Source organism: Balaenoptera musculus, chromosome 1 (assembly GCF_009873245.2).
Source record: "Balaenoptera musculus isolate JJ_BM4_2016_0621 chromosome 1, mBalMus1.pri.v3, whole genome shotgun sequence".
NCBI classification, from domain to species: Eukaryota; Metazoa; Chordata; class Mammalia; order Artiodactyla; family Balaenopteridae; genus Balaenoptera; species Balaenoptera musculus.
The window spans coordinates 168,064,654-168,080,126 of NC_045785.1; the positions used below are offsets into that span (position 1 = coordinate 168,064,654).

General features: G+C 37.9%; 1 protein-coding gene across 1 annotated transcript in view; it reads right to left on the bottom strand.

Annotated features, from left to right (window-relative positions):
• RRP15 (ribosomal RNA processing 15 homolog) overlaps window positions 1–15,473 on the bottom strand; it is a 48,082-nt gene that overhangs the window by 15,704 nt on the left and 16,905 nt on the right. The window contains exon 4 of the mRNA XM_036826459.1: window positions 15,016–15,217. Within this exon, the coding sequence (XP_036682354.1) occupies window positions 15,016–15,217 (202 nt within the window). The remainder of the gene's footprint in view (window positions 1–15,015; window positions 15,218–15,473) is intronic.

Consider the following 15,473-nt stretch of genomic DNA (forward strand, 5'->3'; position numbering starts at 1 on the left):
CATTTAATAAGAGATCCCAGGAAAAAAGATCAAGATGCTGAAATCATGTCACCTTTAATTACAGCCCAAGCACATATTAAATGTACAGAACTCTCTAAGAAAACCTAATTCTGCCTGGCTTTCCAAGAATTCAGGCCTAATATTCCTGGAAAACAAGCTCTTTTGATGCATTTTTTTTTCATCCACTATACTGTTTTTTGTTTTTATTTCATTTGCTGCCCTTCATTTTACTATGCACTTAACACTTATGTCCTTGTTCAAAGTGGTTCTATTTGGTTTCTTCTGTTCTAACTTGCTATCTACATACATCTAGCTCCACAAAATTAAGTCTTAGGAAACATTCCTGCATCCCTGATTTTCTTCATTGTTTATATTCTCTTAAGAATTGTTAAAAGCTGACTATACTGCCTAAAAAGACAAACAGAACATCTCAAGGAGCCTTTTGACACAAGTGCTCTATACATTTTCATACTCAATTAGGATCATGAAATATTTCGAATACACTCTGCCAGTCAGTCTCTTAAAGCACATCCTTATTCTTATATCCACTACATTACATAGTACATTAATGAGAATTCAGATTTATAAACCAATTAGCAGAGCTATGAATTTATCTAGAAAATAGACACCAATGTTTTACTATCACAACTTTGTTAAAAGCTTAAATGAAAAAAACCATACATAAGCCCCTCCTCCATGTGAGGACACAGCAAGAAGACATGTCTATGAACCAGGAAGCGGGTCCTCACCAGACACCAAATCTGCCAGTGCCCTGATCTTGGACTCCCAGCCTCCAGAACTTTGAGAAATGAATGTCTGTTGTTTAGGCCACCTAGTCTGTGATAATCTATTATAGCAACTAGAATGGGCTAAGACAGCATGTTACCTGACTATTTCCTCTTCTGAAATATGAGGGATGATAATAGTAAATACTCTCTCCCTCACATATCACATACACACACACACACACACACACACACACACAGCCATAAAGGTCATTGATATAAATAAATGGTTGCTTTTGCCAACAAAAAACTCCTTGTCATTCTTTTAAATGTAATATGTGATTATTATCCCTCCATTCTTCTCCTTAATTTCTTGAAGTACCCAACCACCAAGGTCCTTGCAGCAATGAAATGTACAGACTTCTTGCTAGTCCAACACTGCAGTTCGTTTATGAGACGGGGTATCAACAAGGAAAAAATTTTTTTTTAAATATGGAAAAGTTCTTTGTAAAACCATGAAAAGCTATACAAACAAAACTAAGTTATATCTGGTAGATAATATGCATACTATCAATCAATCTACTGAAGTCAACAAAAGATTTAAAAATAAATGGATTGTCTCACTAGAGTTCCTTGTACAAATGGGTGATTCCAAGTCTGGGACACAGGAAGTTCAAGGTTTGGTCTGGGACATCTTGTTATCCCAGAAAGCAAGAAGTACTCAAAGAAAAATGGGGTCATGTCAAAAGGGCACAAGAGCCAGTTTGCACTGGTTCCCATTACCTCATTTGTGAATTTAAGCATCAAAAAGCATAATGTTTGTAAAATACTGAACAAATAAAAATTCTTATGTCCATGATACTAAACAAAAAACAACAACAAAGGGCGGGGGGAGAGAAGGCTCTCTTGCCAGCACTGGAGATGACTGCTAACCCAACTCCCCACTCCAGAAAGCAGTAATTAAAGGGAAGGGAACATGAGCCCCCATCTTTAGGAAATTAAATTCATCCCTAGAAAAATAAATAAATAAAAAATAAATGAGAAAATCACCATTCTGTAAACTCCAATGACATAACTGTTTTAGACAAGGATCATCAGTTGATGCTAAAAGGCAAAGGAAAGATGGAGAAAGGTATACTTGCTCCTTCCAAAGTTATTCATCCCAGAAATTACTTTATAACTGTAGGGGGAAAATGCACTTTTTTTTTTTTTAAATTAATAGCTATTCTATTCTATTTATTTATTTATTTATTTTTAGCTGTGTTGGGTCTTCGTTTCGTGCGAGGGCTTTCTCTAGTTGCGGCAAGCGGGGGCCACTCTTCATTGTGGTGCGGGGGCCACTCTTCATCGCGGTGCGCGGGCCTCTTACTATCGCGGCCCCTCCCGTTGCGGGGCACAGGCTCCAGACGCACAGGCTCAGCAGTTGTGGCTCACGGGCCCAGTTGCTCCGCGGCATGTGGGATCTTCCCAGACCAGGGCTCGAACCCATGTCCCCTGCATTAGCAGGCAGACTCTCAACCACTGCGCCACCAGGGAAGCCCAGAAAATGCACTTTTAATAAGGGACTATTTATTACCACTTTAACCAAATGAAAAACTACCATCACTAATATGGGATGTGATGCAATAGTAAGTACAGAGCATCTAAGTATCACACCTATGAAACAGGCCAAAAGAGTTTAACCTAAATCCTGACCTTTAGTCCTAACTTCCAGCCTACTAAAAAAGGGGCACAGGGGAACAAGTTAAAAGATATCATGACAAAACCATCAGGCAAATTCAGAATCTGGATTCATTCTTCAAGACAACTGGTTTGTCTCTTTATATATTCTTCTTAAAAAAAGGTGGGGGGCTTCCCTGATGGCGCAGTGGTTGGGAATCTGCCTGCCAATGCAGGGGACACGGGTTCGAGCCCTGGTCTGGGAAGATCCCACATGCCGCAGAGCAACTAGGCCCGTGAGCCACAATTACTGAGCCTGCGCATCTGGAGCCTGTGCTCCGCAACAAGGGAGGCCGCGATAATGAGAGGCCCGCGCACCGCGATGAAGAGTGGCCCCCACTTGCCGCAACTAGAGAAAGCCCTCGCACAGAAACGAAGACCCAACACAGCCATACATACATACATACATACATACATACATACATAAAAAGAATGTAAGCAGACAAGAATAGCATTAAAAAAATAAAAAATAAATTAAAAAAAAAACCAAAAAACAAAAAGGTGGGGTGGGAGAGGACAAGGGACTGGTCAAGAAGAAAAGAGACCAGGATACAACCAAATGTACGGTGTGAACCTCAACTGGATTCCAATTCTCAAAGTTATAAAAGAATCCTTTGAATTCTGTGGCATGTGAATCACACGACAATAAACCTAATTTTTAAAAAAGAATCTCTGGGACAGTATAGGGACTACCTTCAAATAATCACCCCAAACAAACAAAAACTAGATGGAGAGAGGATAGGTAGACAGGTATAAAATGAACACATGGACAAGTGCTAACAATTTTAGAAACTAGGTGACAGAAATACTGGTCTTTCACATGTTTTTCCTGTTTGAAAATTTTCTATAAAATTACTGAAAAAAAAAAAAGGATTCTAAAATTTCTATTAGGCAAACAATGATTAAATGATATCCAATAACTTTAAATTCCTTGATAAATGAATAGAAAGTCAATTCTAACAGTAAACTTATAAAGAATTTTCTTCTCTTTTCTTTCTTTTTTTTTTTTTTTGGCCACACTGCGTGGCTTCCGGGATCTTAGTTCCCCGACCAGGGACTGAACCCGGGCCCACAGCAGTGAAAGCCCCGAGTCCTAACCACTGGACCACCAGAGAATTCCCCAAAGAATTTTCTAAATAAGGCTAATGAGTTTCATAATTCTGAAGTGTTTTACTATAATATTTTATCTTACTTCCTCCTTAACCAGTTTTAAGGAATGAGATTTTAAAGTGGGTCATTCCCCAAGTGCTACTACATAACCTGTGAAGGGGAGGTGAGACCCAGAACTCAGCAAGCTGCCTTGCTTACCTCTCTAGTCTGGGCAGGCAACACTGGGGCTCGCCAGACAGCCCCCCTTCTTTCCAGCTCATCTAGGTGACAGAATGGAGACAGTTTTCTGTTCTGCTTCTAAAAAAGTACCTCACTATTTTAAGCACACAGGCACTAATGGCTGAAAGACAGTTCTGGAGCAATACAGACTAGGTTTTCATCCAGAGTCTGTCAATTATTATCAGTGTGTCCTGAGGCAAGTCATTGAATCTGACTTTGGGTTTCTCATCTTTAAATGAGAGTTCTAATATTTCTTAAAATGATAATTATATAAAAACACGTTCCATAGTACCTGGCGCAAAGCGAACAATAATAAGGCCCCTCCCAGCCCATTTACCCTGTCCCTACCACTAATGCCCTGAGTCATCATGTACACACAGAACCCCCGACTGAGGACATATGTGATCTTCTAATGTTCTGCGCACTATTCACAAAGTTGAGAACATTCAAATAGTAGGAAAGCACCCACTTAGAAACCAAATCCCCCTTGCTAAGGAAAATCTTAAGTTACACAGTTCAACCACAGCTTGAAGTGTGGGGTAAGAGAAAGTGGACACATTTCTAGTCCTCAAAATCTAGTTTTATTATTTTGTAAGAAGTATGCATTACTAGGCCAGACACACCTAAAATGAGAGAGAACCTTCCAAATCTAAACACAATTTTTATTCAATTATTAGATAATTTTTGGACCATCCAGTAATTCAGCAGTAGTAACAACAGTTTCCTTTCAAACTAGCTTCCAACTTCAGATTCATCTTTAACTATTATCTGTTAGGAAAAAATAAGAACTGACTATAAGAAACTCATTCTAATGACATGCTATTGCAAACGTTTATATAGTGCTTACTAGATGCCAAGCTTTCTAATTCTAAGCACTTTACATATACTAAATCACTTAACTCTCACAGTATCTCTGTGAGATCGTTATAACTCCTAGAATGACTGTCTTAAACAGAGAAGTATCCTAGGTTTGGTGTGGGTAAGCAACCCATCTGCAGTAAGTGGCAGACCAAGTATTCTGAACCCAGGCGGTCTGGTTCTCTAGTCTGTGGGTAAGATAATTCTTTTGATTTTTAAAAATGCACCATAAGTGCAAACACATGGGTGTAAGACACACCTTGTGCAGGACATTTAAATTTAAAAAAAAAAAAAAAGAAAAGAAAGAAAGAAAAAGCCTCAACCTCACTGATGAAAATCCTATGCAGGCAGCCACTTCAGCCATTTCAAATAGAACATTTCTTCAAAGCAGGCCAGAAGATGTATGGCACCATTATTAATTTTTATTTTAACAGTAACTAAAGATTTCCACAGCAGCTCCATAATTATATTTTTCACTTATACCCATATTTCCCCCATGTCAAATGCTGCATGTTACCACACTGCCAAACATAAGTTCACTTTGATTAAAACTGCCGTTCAACTCAGAAACCACCCTATGTTAAAATTAAACAGCATATTTTAAAAGTGAGTACAAAGAGAAACTGGCTTTAGACTGTTCCCATCAACAGCAAAGTGTACAATCATGCTCATTCTTATTTCAAACTTGGAGTCTCTCTTTTGTCTAAACTCTAATCTATTTAGGCATTTTCAGTAAACAAACATTAAGCTGAATTATTTACAAAGTGAGCATTCCACACATTCCTGTTAGAGCCGCTTTTATGTGAGAGTAAAACAGTGTTGCCCTGCAATGTAGGGGCAACTTAAGGACAGCATCTTTCTCCACCCTCTTGCCTGCCTTCCACACCCCCAACTCCTTGTAAAAACTGAGGCCTGAAAATGGCCGGGGGACCACCTAGGGACCTGTGTGAGGAGTCCCTCCATTCCTAGGCTTTCTCCTTTGGGAGGAGAATTCAGTAGGTCTATGAATCAGCAGGAATGCACAATTTTAAAAGTACACAGCAATTCAGAGTCTAGGTCTAAGTTACCAAGATACCAAAGAGGCCAGGTATTGCAAAAGTATCCCCACCACTAAATACCTAGCTGTGAAGAAATCACATGGTTGTCATTTATGAGAAATGTATGAGAAACAGAGCCCCCTAACTTATCTCTATGTTTGACACTTAAAGCACTCATATCACAAAATCAGAAAAAAGTAAATACCTAGTCTCTTCCAGTAACTTTTCCCCTTGATTCTGACTGAAATTTGTTGTCCTGCAATCAGTAAGGAAATTACTTTCTAACAGAAACTAGCCAGCACTTTCTCTTACTACAAAATTATTATTGCGGTTTCATTATAACAAAAGCCCAAATTGATATATTGACAATTTCAAATAAATGAAAACATTGCAGAAAGTCTGTAATTCAAGAGTGTTAAGTAACATACGGTCAATGATCTCCTAACAGCAGCCAATATACTCTCCTTAGAGACCTAACAGATTTAAATTGCATCACCTTTGCTTCTGTGCCACCTTTAAGGAAACAGGCGCCTAAGTTCCAAGAAATCTGACTGAATTTTAGTCAACTTTTCAAGAAAAGAGCAAAAGGAATAATCACAACTTTGAAAGGTAAGGAAAAAAATTAGCAGCTCTAATTATTAAAATCTTGATTATTCAACATATTGGGAAAACATCACTCTAGACTGCTATGTGTTCTGAATGGGGGAAGGAAGGTACTACTCCCTTAAGGATTAGAACTAATCTCTAATGAACACTTTTCTTATACAAAATGTAAGTTTTTGTTGCTTCCTTAAACAGAGTGTCCTAAATACAATTTGATCTTTAAAAAAAAAAAAATTCACTCAGGGTCAACATCAAGAAAGCAGCCAATGTGCCCTGCCACATGTTGGTATGTGGCTGGTACATTCAGGGCTGCATTTATTTGGTCCAAGGGAGGGATTTACAGATTCTGGATTAGAGAATTCCCTACAAATAGGTGACAATTAATTCTTTAAACCTAGAAACGTTTACGTTTCTAAAGTACACTATTCACCTTCCCCGACTGGGTAAACAGACTAACTGTCCTCCGCGTGTCCGGGACGCTGCAGAGACAGACTCGTGAGCTCCTGCAGTAAGCGGTCTCCACACACACACACTGCTCTTCGGGCCGCCCGTTCCTTTGTGTCAGGCTTCCCACACTAACCCAGGGCCTCTGCCCCGCGCTTGACGTTTTTGACCTGATTTACTGTCATCTGTCTCATTTCTCATTACAACCTGGAGCAGACATTGCCTCCAAAAGTCTTTACCTCTCAGACATGTTCCACCTTTTACAGTCTTGACTTGGTGAAAGCTGTCACCATTTCTGAATCTCCCAAGCTGTCAACCTCACGGTCACCCACAGTCCCTCCCTCTCCTTCATCCCTCTGAATCAGGTGAGTCCCAGACCCAGTCAACCTCAAAACTGCCTCTCAAATCTGACACTCCTCTTTTCTTCTCACCCCCATGCAACCTTAGCTCACCCCCTTTTAGTTCTCCCCTCCTGCTCTGATTACCACAGTAACCTCCCACTGGCTGGTCTTCTGACACAGGCTTTACATCCTCCAGCCTTCTTTTTCTTAAAAATAATCAAACCTGATCACATCACTTACCTGACGAAAAATTACAACTGGCTCCCAAATGCCTAAAGGATAAAGTCCAAATTCCTTAACTGAAGGTAGGAGACTAAAAAATCTGATCCCAACTTACTCAGAATCCCCTTTTCTAGCTCCCCACCCATCAGCAAACACCCTATATTCCAACCCCTATGGAAGAAGAAAAGAGAAAAGAAAGAAAATTATAAAGAATGTGAAAAACTGGAAAACTGTTAGGCTTTTTTCCCTTATAGTAGTACAAAGATTGGCAGTTCTTTTCCTCCTAACCAACTGCTTAAGTGTACCTTGAAAAGTAAAAATGAGATGCACTGTCTCTTTTTCCTTGAATTATTACTAGTGAAAATGTCTACTGATTATGGCTTCATTCTCTGATGCTTATTTCATTTAAGTGTTTTCAAAGACTGTCTCAGTACAGGCTGGTTTCAGCAACACTGAACACTTGTTCCAATTTCTGACTTTCTTTATGAAATTCTTTAGCTTGAAGGTAAACACTTCATCAGAAGTATCACTCACTGCTGCCTCCTTCCCTGTTATCATCTGAATTCACCATTAAACAATGAAAAATGCTTCTTCAGTTACTCAAAGCACCTTTACGTACAGGCTAGGTTGGTCCAATGGATGAACTAGTGCCACCACTACGTTTGCTTCATGACATTTTAAAACCAAAGCTAAGGTTCTTATATTCTTCCAAAGCACGTTCCTCTTGAGAGTCACATTTTCTATGAACATTCTCACATCATAATTTTTCCAACTGTAAAACTTTCTAATTTCATGAGCTAACATCTGTACCACCTGGAACACATACTAAAACAATTTTTCAAATGGTTTCTCTTCTCGTTTCTATATGAAATATTTGATGGACTGATTCATTCAAAGAACCAACCTCCACTGAATGTGACATTCAATACTTTACCCCAAATTTTTATTTTTTGGCTAAGAATCACTCTTTTCTTAGGCTTTCTCACTTCTACTAACAATGTTCCCTTTCATAGCCCTATCTCACAAAATATAAATAAAATAAAAAATAAAAATAAACTAAGTCCCCTGTATTGATTTAGCAAGATTTACTGTGACATGATATGATAGGGAATAGAGAAAACAATGGGCATAAAAGTGGATACTGGGTAGTGAACTCACCAGTAAGTGACATACTTCTGCATATAAGCTTTACAATATGAGGAACTTTTTAAAAAAGGAAAAAACAAAAAAACACAGTGTTAAATTTGTGAATGCCAAGGTGTAATGTGTTTACATTTATTAACGTGATGTATATCCTCTGTACAGATGACCTGGCTTAACATGATGAAAGAAATACACAATTATTTATTAAGAAAAAAAAAAATTAAACCATACATATGTAACTGAAGAAACAGCTCATTTTTTTAGAGATGAAAAATACTCAGAATAATAACTGCCCTAGGCACTAGAGTGAAGGCTTTTCTTGATTTACAAATATTAGCTGTTATTTCTTCTGAAACAAGCCCATCAAGTACCTTTTTGTCTTACTTCACAGTACCCAAGCTCAGCTCCAAGGAGTAAAGTACAGTAATTGGTGACTCAAATGTAATTTAATATATCAGTGTGACATCTTTCAAAATACTTGTAAGTCATTTCAAAATCTCTTTAACTAAAAACGATCTTTAAAAAGCAATTACACCTTTTTTGCCCTAAGGAGGGCTTTCTAACATATGAGTTCCCAAGTACTTTGCTCTAGAAATAATGACTACCTACAAGAAAATTAGGAAAGAAAAAGATTTAAAAACTTCTAAGGGCAACAGCATTATCCAAGTCAGCAGGATCAGAGGAGGAAAAATGTCTTGATAAACAGCTAATGATATGAAAGGCAGTCTTTGGAACATATCAAAAAGTACTCCAATCTAGGAACCAAAAGCCTTGAAGAGGATCATGGTTTTAAATGAAATAAGCAGACTTTAAACAGGTGAAGTTGTAGCCCACAAAAGCAGTAAATATAAAAACATAAAATGAAGTAAGTCAAATGTAGATGTATAGTGCACAAATACATATTACCCTTAAAACAGACTTATAAATCATAGATATGTGACTTGTAAAGAAATGAATTAGTAATTCCCGTTATCTATCAGAGTACATAACAAAAATTAACAGACTAGTCAAATTTTTTAAAAAGCATATACTCTCTTTTCTTTATTTTCTAAAAAACAATGCTAAACACACATGTGCCAGAGCATGAATCTAAATATCTAAACACTCTCAAAGGAAGAGAGATAATCACAACGATTGTTTCCAAAGAATACGCAAACCCATAGAAATAGAGGTGAATATATCTGCTTCACGTGGACGTTTCCCTCTTTATATGGCTAAAATTTTAGGAAGTATGCCTATAATGTATTTTTCAAACAATTCACTTCAAAACATTAAAAATGTCAAAATTTAAAAGTTTATTGTTGGTGAAATACTTTATAATCAACTTAAGACTCCAGTAATTCCATTAAAGCAATAGGAAGCTACGATAGATGAACCTTTTTGCTTTTAAAATAAAAAGGTCTTCCAATTAAACCCCAGACATGCATTTATCTCCAATTCTTACAGAAAGCCTACAAAAATTAAAATAAAGGTATAAAAGTTATAAACATACAAGGAAACAATACAGAAGGGAAAACAATAGGAGACACAATATGCCAACAGATTTTGGGGGGATGAAAACTAGATAGAGTAGTAGCAACCAATTAACAGAGAAAAATAAGCTGATGTTTAAGTGACAAACAGTGGATCATGCTCAGGAACTGCGGGCAGTGGGCGGAGGTAGGGGTAATGGGTGTGATAAAAACAGAAGAATGGCTGATAGTCCGTGTAAGAAGCAGTTACTAGACCTCTGGGTCTCCTCGCCAGCTTATGGAGGCAGGTGACTGACACTAACATGGACAGTAGTTTACTCCCTGAAAATATTAAACCAGAGAGGTCCTGGACTCTGGAACACTGGCTAACACAAAGAGCTTGTACTGGATAAGTGTACACACTGAACGCTGGAGCCCCAAAGACTGCTCCTACATTCTGCTCCAAGAATATTGGCAGCAAGTTCTTACCCCATACATAGGCAGAGGATTATTAAGAGTCTTCTCTAGAAAAGATATAAAGTTCCAGAAGAAAGTCCTATAGAAACTGACAGTTGGACATTCCCCAACAAAAGCACCGACTCTCTTGATTCCTCTATAGCTGAGCTCACCAACCAGTAAGCTCTGGGCTCACGCGGGGATGTTCAATCCATTCTCTAGTACTTTACTCTTAAATATGAATGGACAGTAAGGATCACCATGTACTAAGGAAGGCCTCCAACTGGAAAGACCGAGGCCAAAACAAACAGCAAAAATGAGCTCAGAAGAGACTAAAACAACGCAGAGTAGAAGAAAAATTTAAGATGCCTATGATTAATTCCCCAAAGAGAACAGATAGTGCATTTGTGAAACGATAATAGGATCCCAAGAATAAAACAAAAGAACAAAAAGTGTTCTTCAAAATTAAAAAATATGAAGTCATATATTTTTAAAACTCAATTTAAGGGCTAGAAATCAAAGAACTTCCCTCAGTAAGGTGCCAGAGAGAGAGAAAATAAGAGGGAAAAAAGTTATGAAAATAAGAGGATCAATCCAGAAGATCTAACAACCAATTAGCAGAAATTCCAGAAAGAGAACACAGAAAAAAAAAAAGGCACACAAATAATCAGATATTAAATCAAAGGAACCGAACAACGTGTCTAGAAGGGAGGAACATGAGTTTCTCACTGGGATGAGAGAGCCACCACGGGTTCAGCACAAGAAGTGAGCAAGCCGCCCAGGGCATTTCACTGCAAAGTTTCAGAACAGCAGAGATAAAGAGACGACCCCAAAGGTTCCAAGGAGTAAAGAACCAGAAATCAAAACAGCACTGGGCCTCTCACTGGCAAAAAAAAAAAAAAGAAAGAAAATGAAACAATAACTTCAAATTTCTGAGGGAAGATTATTTCTAACACACACATCTATACTATATTAGTTTCCCATGTCTGCCATAATATTACTACCACCAACTGGGTGGCTTCAAACAACAGCCATCTAGCGTGCCACAGTTCAGAACGTGGCCAGGCCCCCTTCCCGAGGGCTGTGGGAGAGAATCGCTTCTGTGCCTCCTCCAGCTCCTGTGGGCTGTCGGCACTCTGCCTCGTGGCTATCACTCCAGCCTCTGCCTCCGTTGTGACACTGCCCCTTCTGCTTCTGCCTGTCAGATCTCCCACGTGTCTCTTACGAGGACACTTGTCACTGGACTTAGGGCCCATGCAGATAATTCAGTATGATCTCTTCATCTCAACATCCTTAACTTAATTACATCTGCAAAGACCCTTTTTCCAAATAAGGTACATCACAGCTTCCAGGCATCAGGACGTGGACTTATTTTGGGGGCCACCATTCAACCCACTACATATATCTAGCCAATACATCAATTAAAAATGAGGATACCCAAATCTGTTCCCAGAAAGCTACTGGTAAATGTAACCTCATCAAAATGAGGGAGAAAGCCAAGAGAACGTAAGACATTTAGTCCAAGAAACAGAGACTACTGCACAGGGAAGAGGCAAAGGGAATTCCCAGGACAGTGACAAAGCAAAGTCAAAAACAGACAGTGCATAGCAGGTAAAAAACAATCAGTCTGGATTGTAGCAGGGTGACCATGAAGAAAATAGTACTGAGAAGGGTTTAAGAGTTCTTTTGAAGACTGTAGCAAGCCTTTGGTGCATAAAACAAAGCAAATGTTAATTCCAGGAAAACAAAAACTGTAAGGAAATAAAGAAAGAAAATAATATTATCATATATTACTTGGCTTAGCAGTGAACAATGTTTACATTGAATACTGATTTAGCCAAAAACATGAATATGCTATATTGGAAGGACCGAGTATGAGATGTATGGGGTCGAAGGAATGTTAAGAATGCCAATTCTTTATCTTCCATAAAAGATAATATCTAATATTGATAACGAAACAGTATAAATATTATTTAATATATGGAGGTAAACACTAGAAGAAAGATCTATTACCTTGGGGCGAAGGGACAAGACAAGGGGTAGAGGGGGATGGGGAAGGGTACTGGCTATTTTATTTGGTCATAGTTCCCTTTTGGAGCGGTGTTCCTCTTGCGTTGAAAATAAAATTAAAAAAAAAAAATTTAATGCAGCGAAAAAGAAAAGGTTCTGAGAAAAGTAACTTGTTCAGGGCCGTAACACAGCTAAGAAACATTTGTCACAATGTCTCAAAGTTTCTAATATCTTGCAGGAGTATGGAAATTCTTGAAACAGGGTTCTTAAATTCCCAAGTCACAAGTCTTCCTAAGGATTCAAAAACAGACAAACAGACAAACAAATAAACCAACCAACCACACACAACACCAAGAGCACTCCTGAGGTATACTGACAGTAATGGACCTGACCTCTATGTTAGATTATTACCACTCTACCCAGCTTTGCTTAATATAACACGACTGGCTCTTGTTTGTTTTTAACTTTAATGTCACAACCACCGGGTAAAGGGGCTGAAGACATGAAGGTCTTTCCAGATTGGTATCCTGACAGATAGCTGCCAGTGAATCCAGTTTATATGTGGACGGACTCTAAAGATTTCACAATATTAGAAATAAGAGATTAAAAGCCAGTGTTCTGAATACCGTTATGCTCAGAAAAGAGACGACAAAGAGCAACTTCCGTAAAATCTCTTCTGTCAGACTGTATGAGGAGAGAAGGGGCACTTATTAGGCAAATGTAGCAGCAGTGGTGCTAGGATAAGGTGAAATAAGAGAAAAGGGGGAAATCTTATTCTCCACTTAATTAACGTCCTTCTTTATCCAGTCCATTAATATATGACTCATTTCCGAATAGTGTTTTGGCACACCAAACCTATTCCCACCTTGGCCTTCCCTCCTTCTCTTCAATTGCCTTAAAAGTCCACCTATTTCAAGTAACCTACATAGACTTAACTGATCTATGTCCTAAATGAATAATATAGGTTACTTTGAAATTCTCCCCACAAATGGGAATAGCCACTTAATTTATAGTCTATTGTACCTAGTGTAATTGATGATAATAGTCTAGACATACTAATTGAGAATTTGTATGTTGTCATGTTAATCTCGTTTACTTATTTACTTGAGATCATGTGTCTGTCTGAATTGTAAGCCTTTAAAAGATACAAGGATGGCACCTGGTACAAATAGGTACTTTACGTTTTTCCATAAGTATAAAATCAAAATGAAAACAAACATTTTTAAAAGGAAAAAATGTGCCAGGGTAGCACTGGTGTGGGATAGGTAGTTCTAGAAACAAATTACTTTTAAAGCAAAGCCATTTTGGTTTAAATCTCAAGGAATTTTTGACCGTGTCTCAGATTAATACCATGCCTGTGATCACTGAAGTAGAAAAAAAGAAGGTCAAGGGCAAAAGAGCAAATGGTAACAAAGAAAATGCAATAATTCCACTGAAAAGAACCCTTCATGTACTTTCATAACTCATGAAAAAACTAATCCCAAAGCAAAAAAAAAATGCTTCTGTTAAAACTTACTTTGAAACCAACGAGGAAAAGGGAAAAAAAGTCTTTCCTTTTCCATTGCCCCGTTAGCTCTTTCTCATCCAATGCTGCTGGATCTTTCTCCAGTTCTTACAGTAAAATAGCATTACATCACAAGTGAGAACACAGCCTGTAAGACTTTTTAACTAAAAAGTACAAATCCCCAAACACAGTATTCATGTGTTCATAATTACTTCTGACAAACACTTTAAAAAGGCAGCACTAGTGAGCACCACATTTACATAAATATACAAAATTTGAGTCCTTTGATATTCAAGAGATCAGCAAAGTATAAACAGCTTAGAAAACTTTTGTCAAAATTAGGTAAAATGGCAACTTAGTCAAGAAACTTGAAAAATACTTCAACACTAGGCTAGCATGAAATTCCTAAATGCTCTTCTTGCCAGAGTTCCTATTGTCTTCCCAAAATACAAACAAAAAACTTACGAAAGAAACTCTAGTTTCCTGATTGAAGTACTCTTTGTTGGTGATAGAAACCAAGCCATCAAATGCAACTATGTACTTTGCTTTAATTAAAAAAAAAAACAAAAAAACCCACAGCCCTTCTGGGAGTAAAGCACATTTCAGAACCTTTCACCTGGTACAGTAAAAAGAAAGCTAGTGGGGTTCATAGGTCAAAGGGCTGGAGAAGCAGAGATTCACGCCAAAGATCATGAAAAGTATTTATGTTCTTCATCTCCCAAACAGCCAAGTATCATCAAAGCTGCCTCAGCACAAGGATGAATTCTCACCCAAAAGCTCCAATTCTTCATTATAGAAGTTACACACCATCACAATTACCACTGTGGGTAACAGTCTCAATTGAAGCTGTATCCCTCACTTAGTCTTCTACAAAATGCACAAAATGCAGGATTTCAGATAGGAGAGAGACTGCTCTGTCTCTAAAAAATGTACCTGAATCTACTGGTTCCTGAGTTCTAACAACATCTGTAACTGGCAACTTCCATACTGAATAAGTCATCATGAAATTTAAGAATACAAACTTTTAAATTAGGCTGTGGGCATGTAGAAATTTTAATAAAATCTGGAAAAAAAAAAAAAAAAAAACAACCCTATAATTCTATAGTATGCTTTTTCACCTCAAAACTCTAAGAGCTGACATCGGATGCACTGAATCCTATCTAACGGTCTTACCTGTTTGGCTTTCGAGTTCTTCCCAGTCAAACTTTTCTCATTTGTGCTTCCATCCATCCCTCTGAGAACACTGATGAAATCTTTCTTGGAAACAGTTGATATCAGCTTAGCACGCTTTCTAATAGAGCCTCCAGCTTCTTTAACCTTTTCATCAACGTTCTTTTGATGCTTTTGAACAGCATTAAATAATTGCACCACACCCCTATAGAACATAAATGACCAGAGCAATGTAGTTAAATAACAATTACACTAGAACACAAACTCTGAGGACAGAAACAATGTATTTTCACTGCTCAGAAAAGAGGCACTAATTTAATAGGCACTCAAGTGAAAAGCGTTGAATAAATCTGAAAAGTGAACATACATTTCAATGAATGAATACAAATTTCTGAATAGAGAATAAATATATGTGGATTGATTTGTGATTTTTTTTCAGCTTTAGTCTTTCTAAATCAACT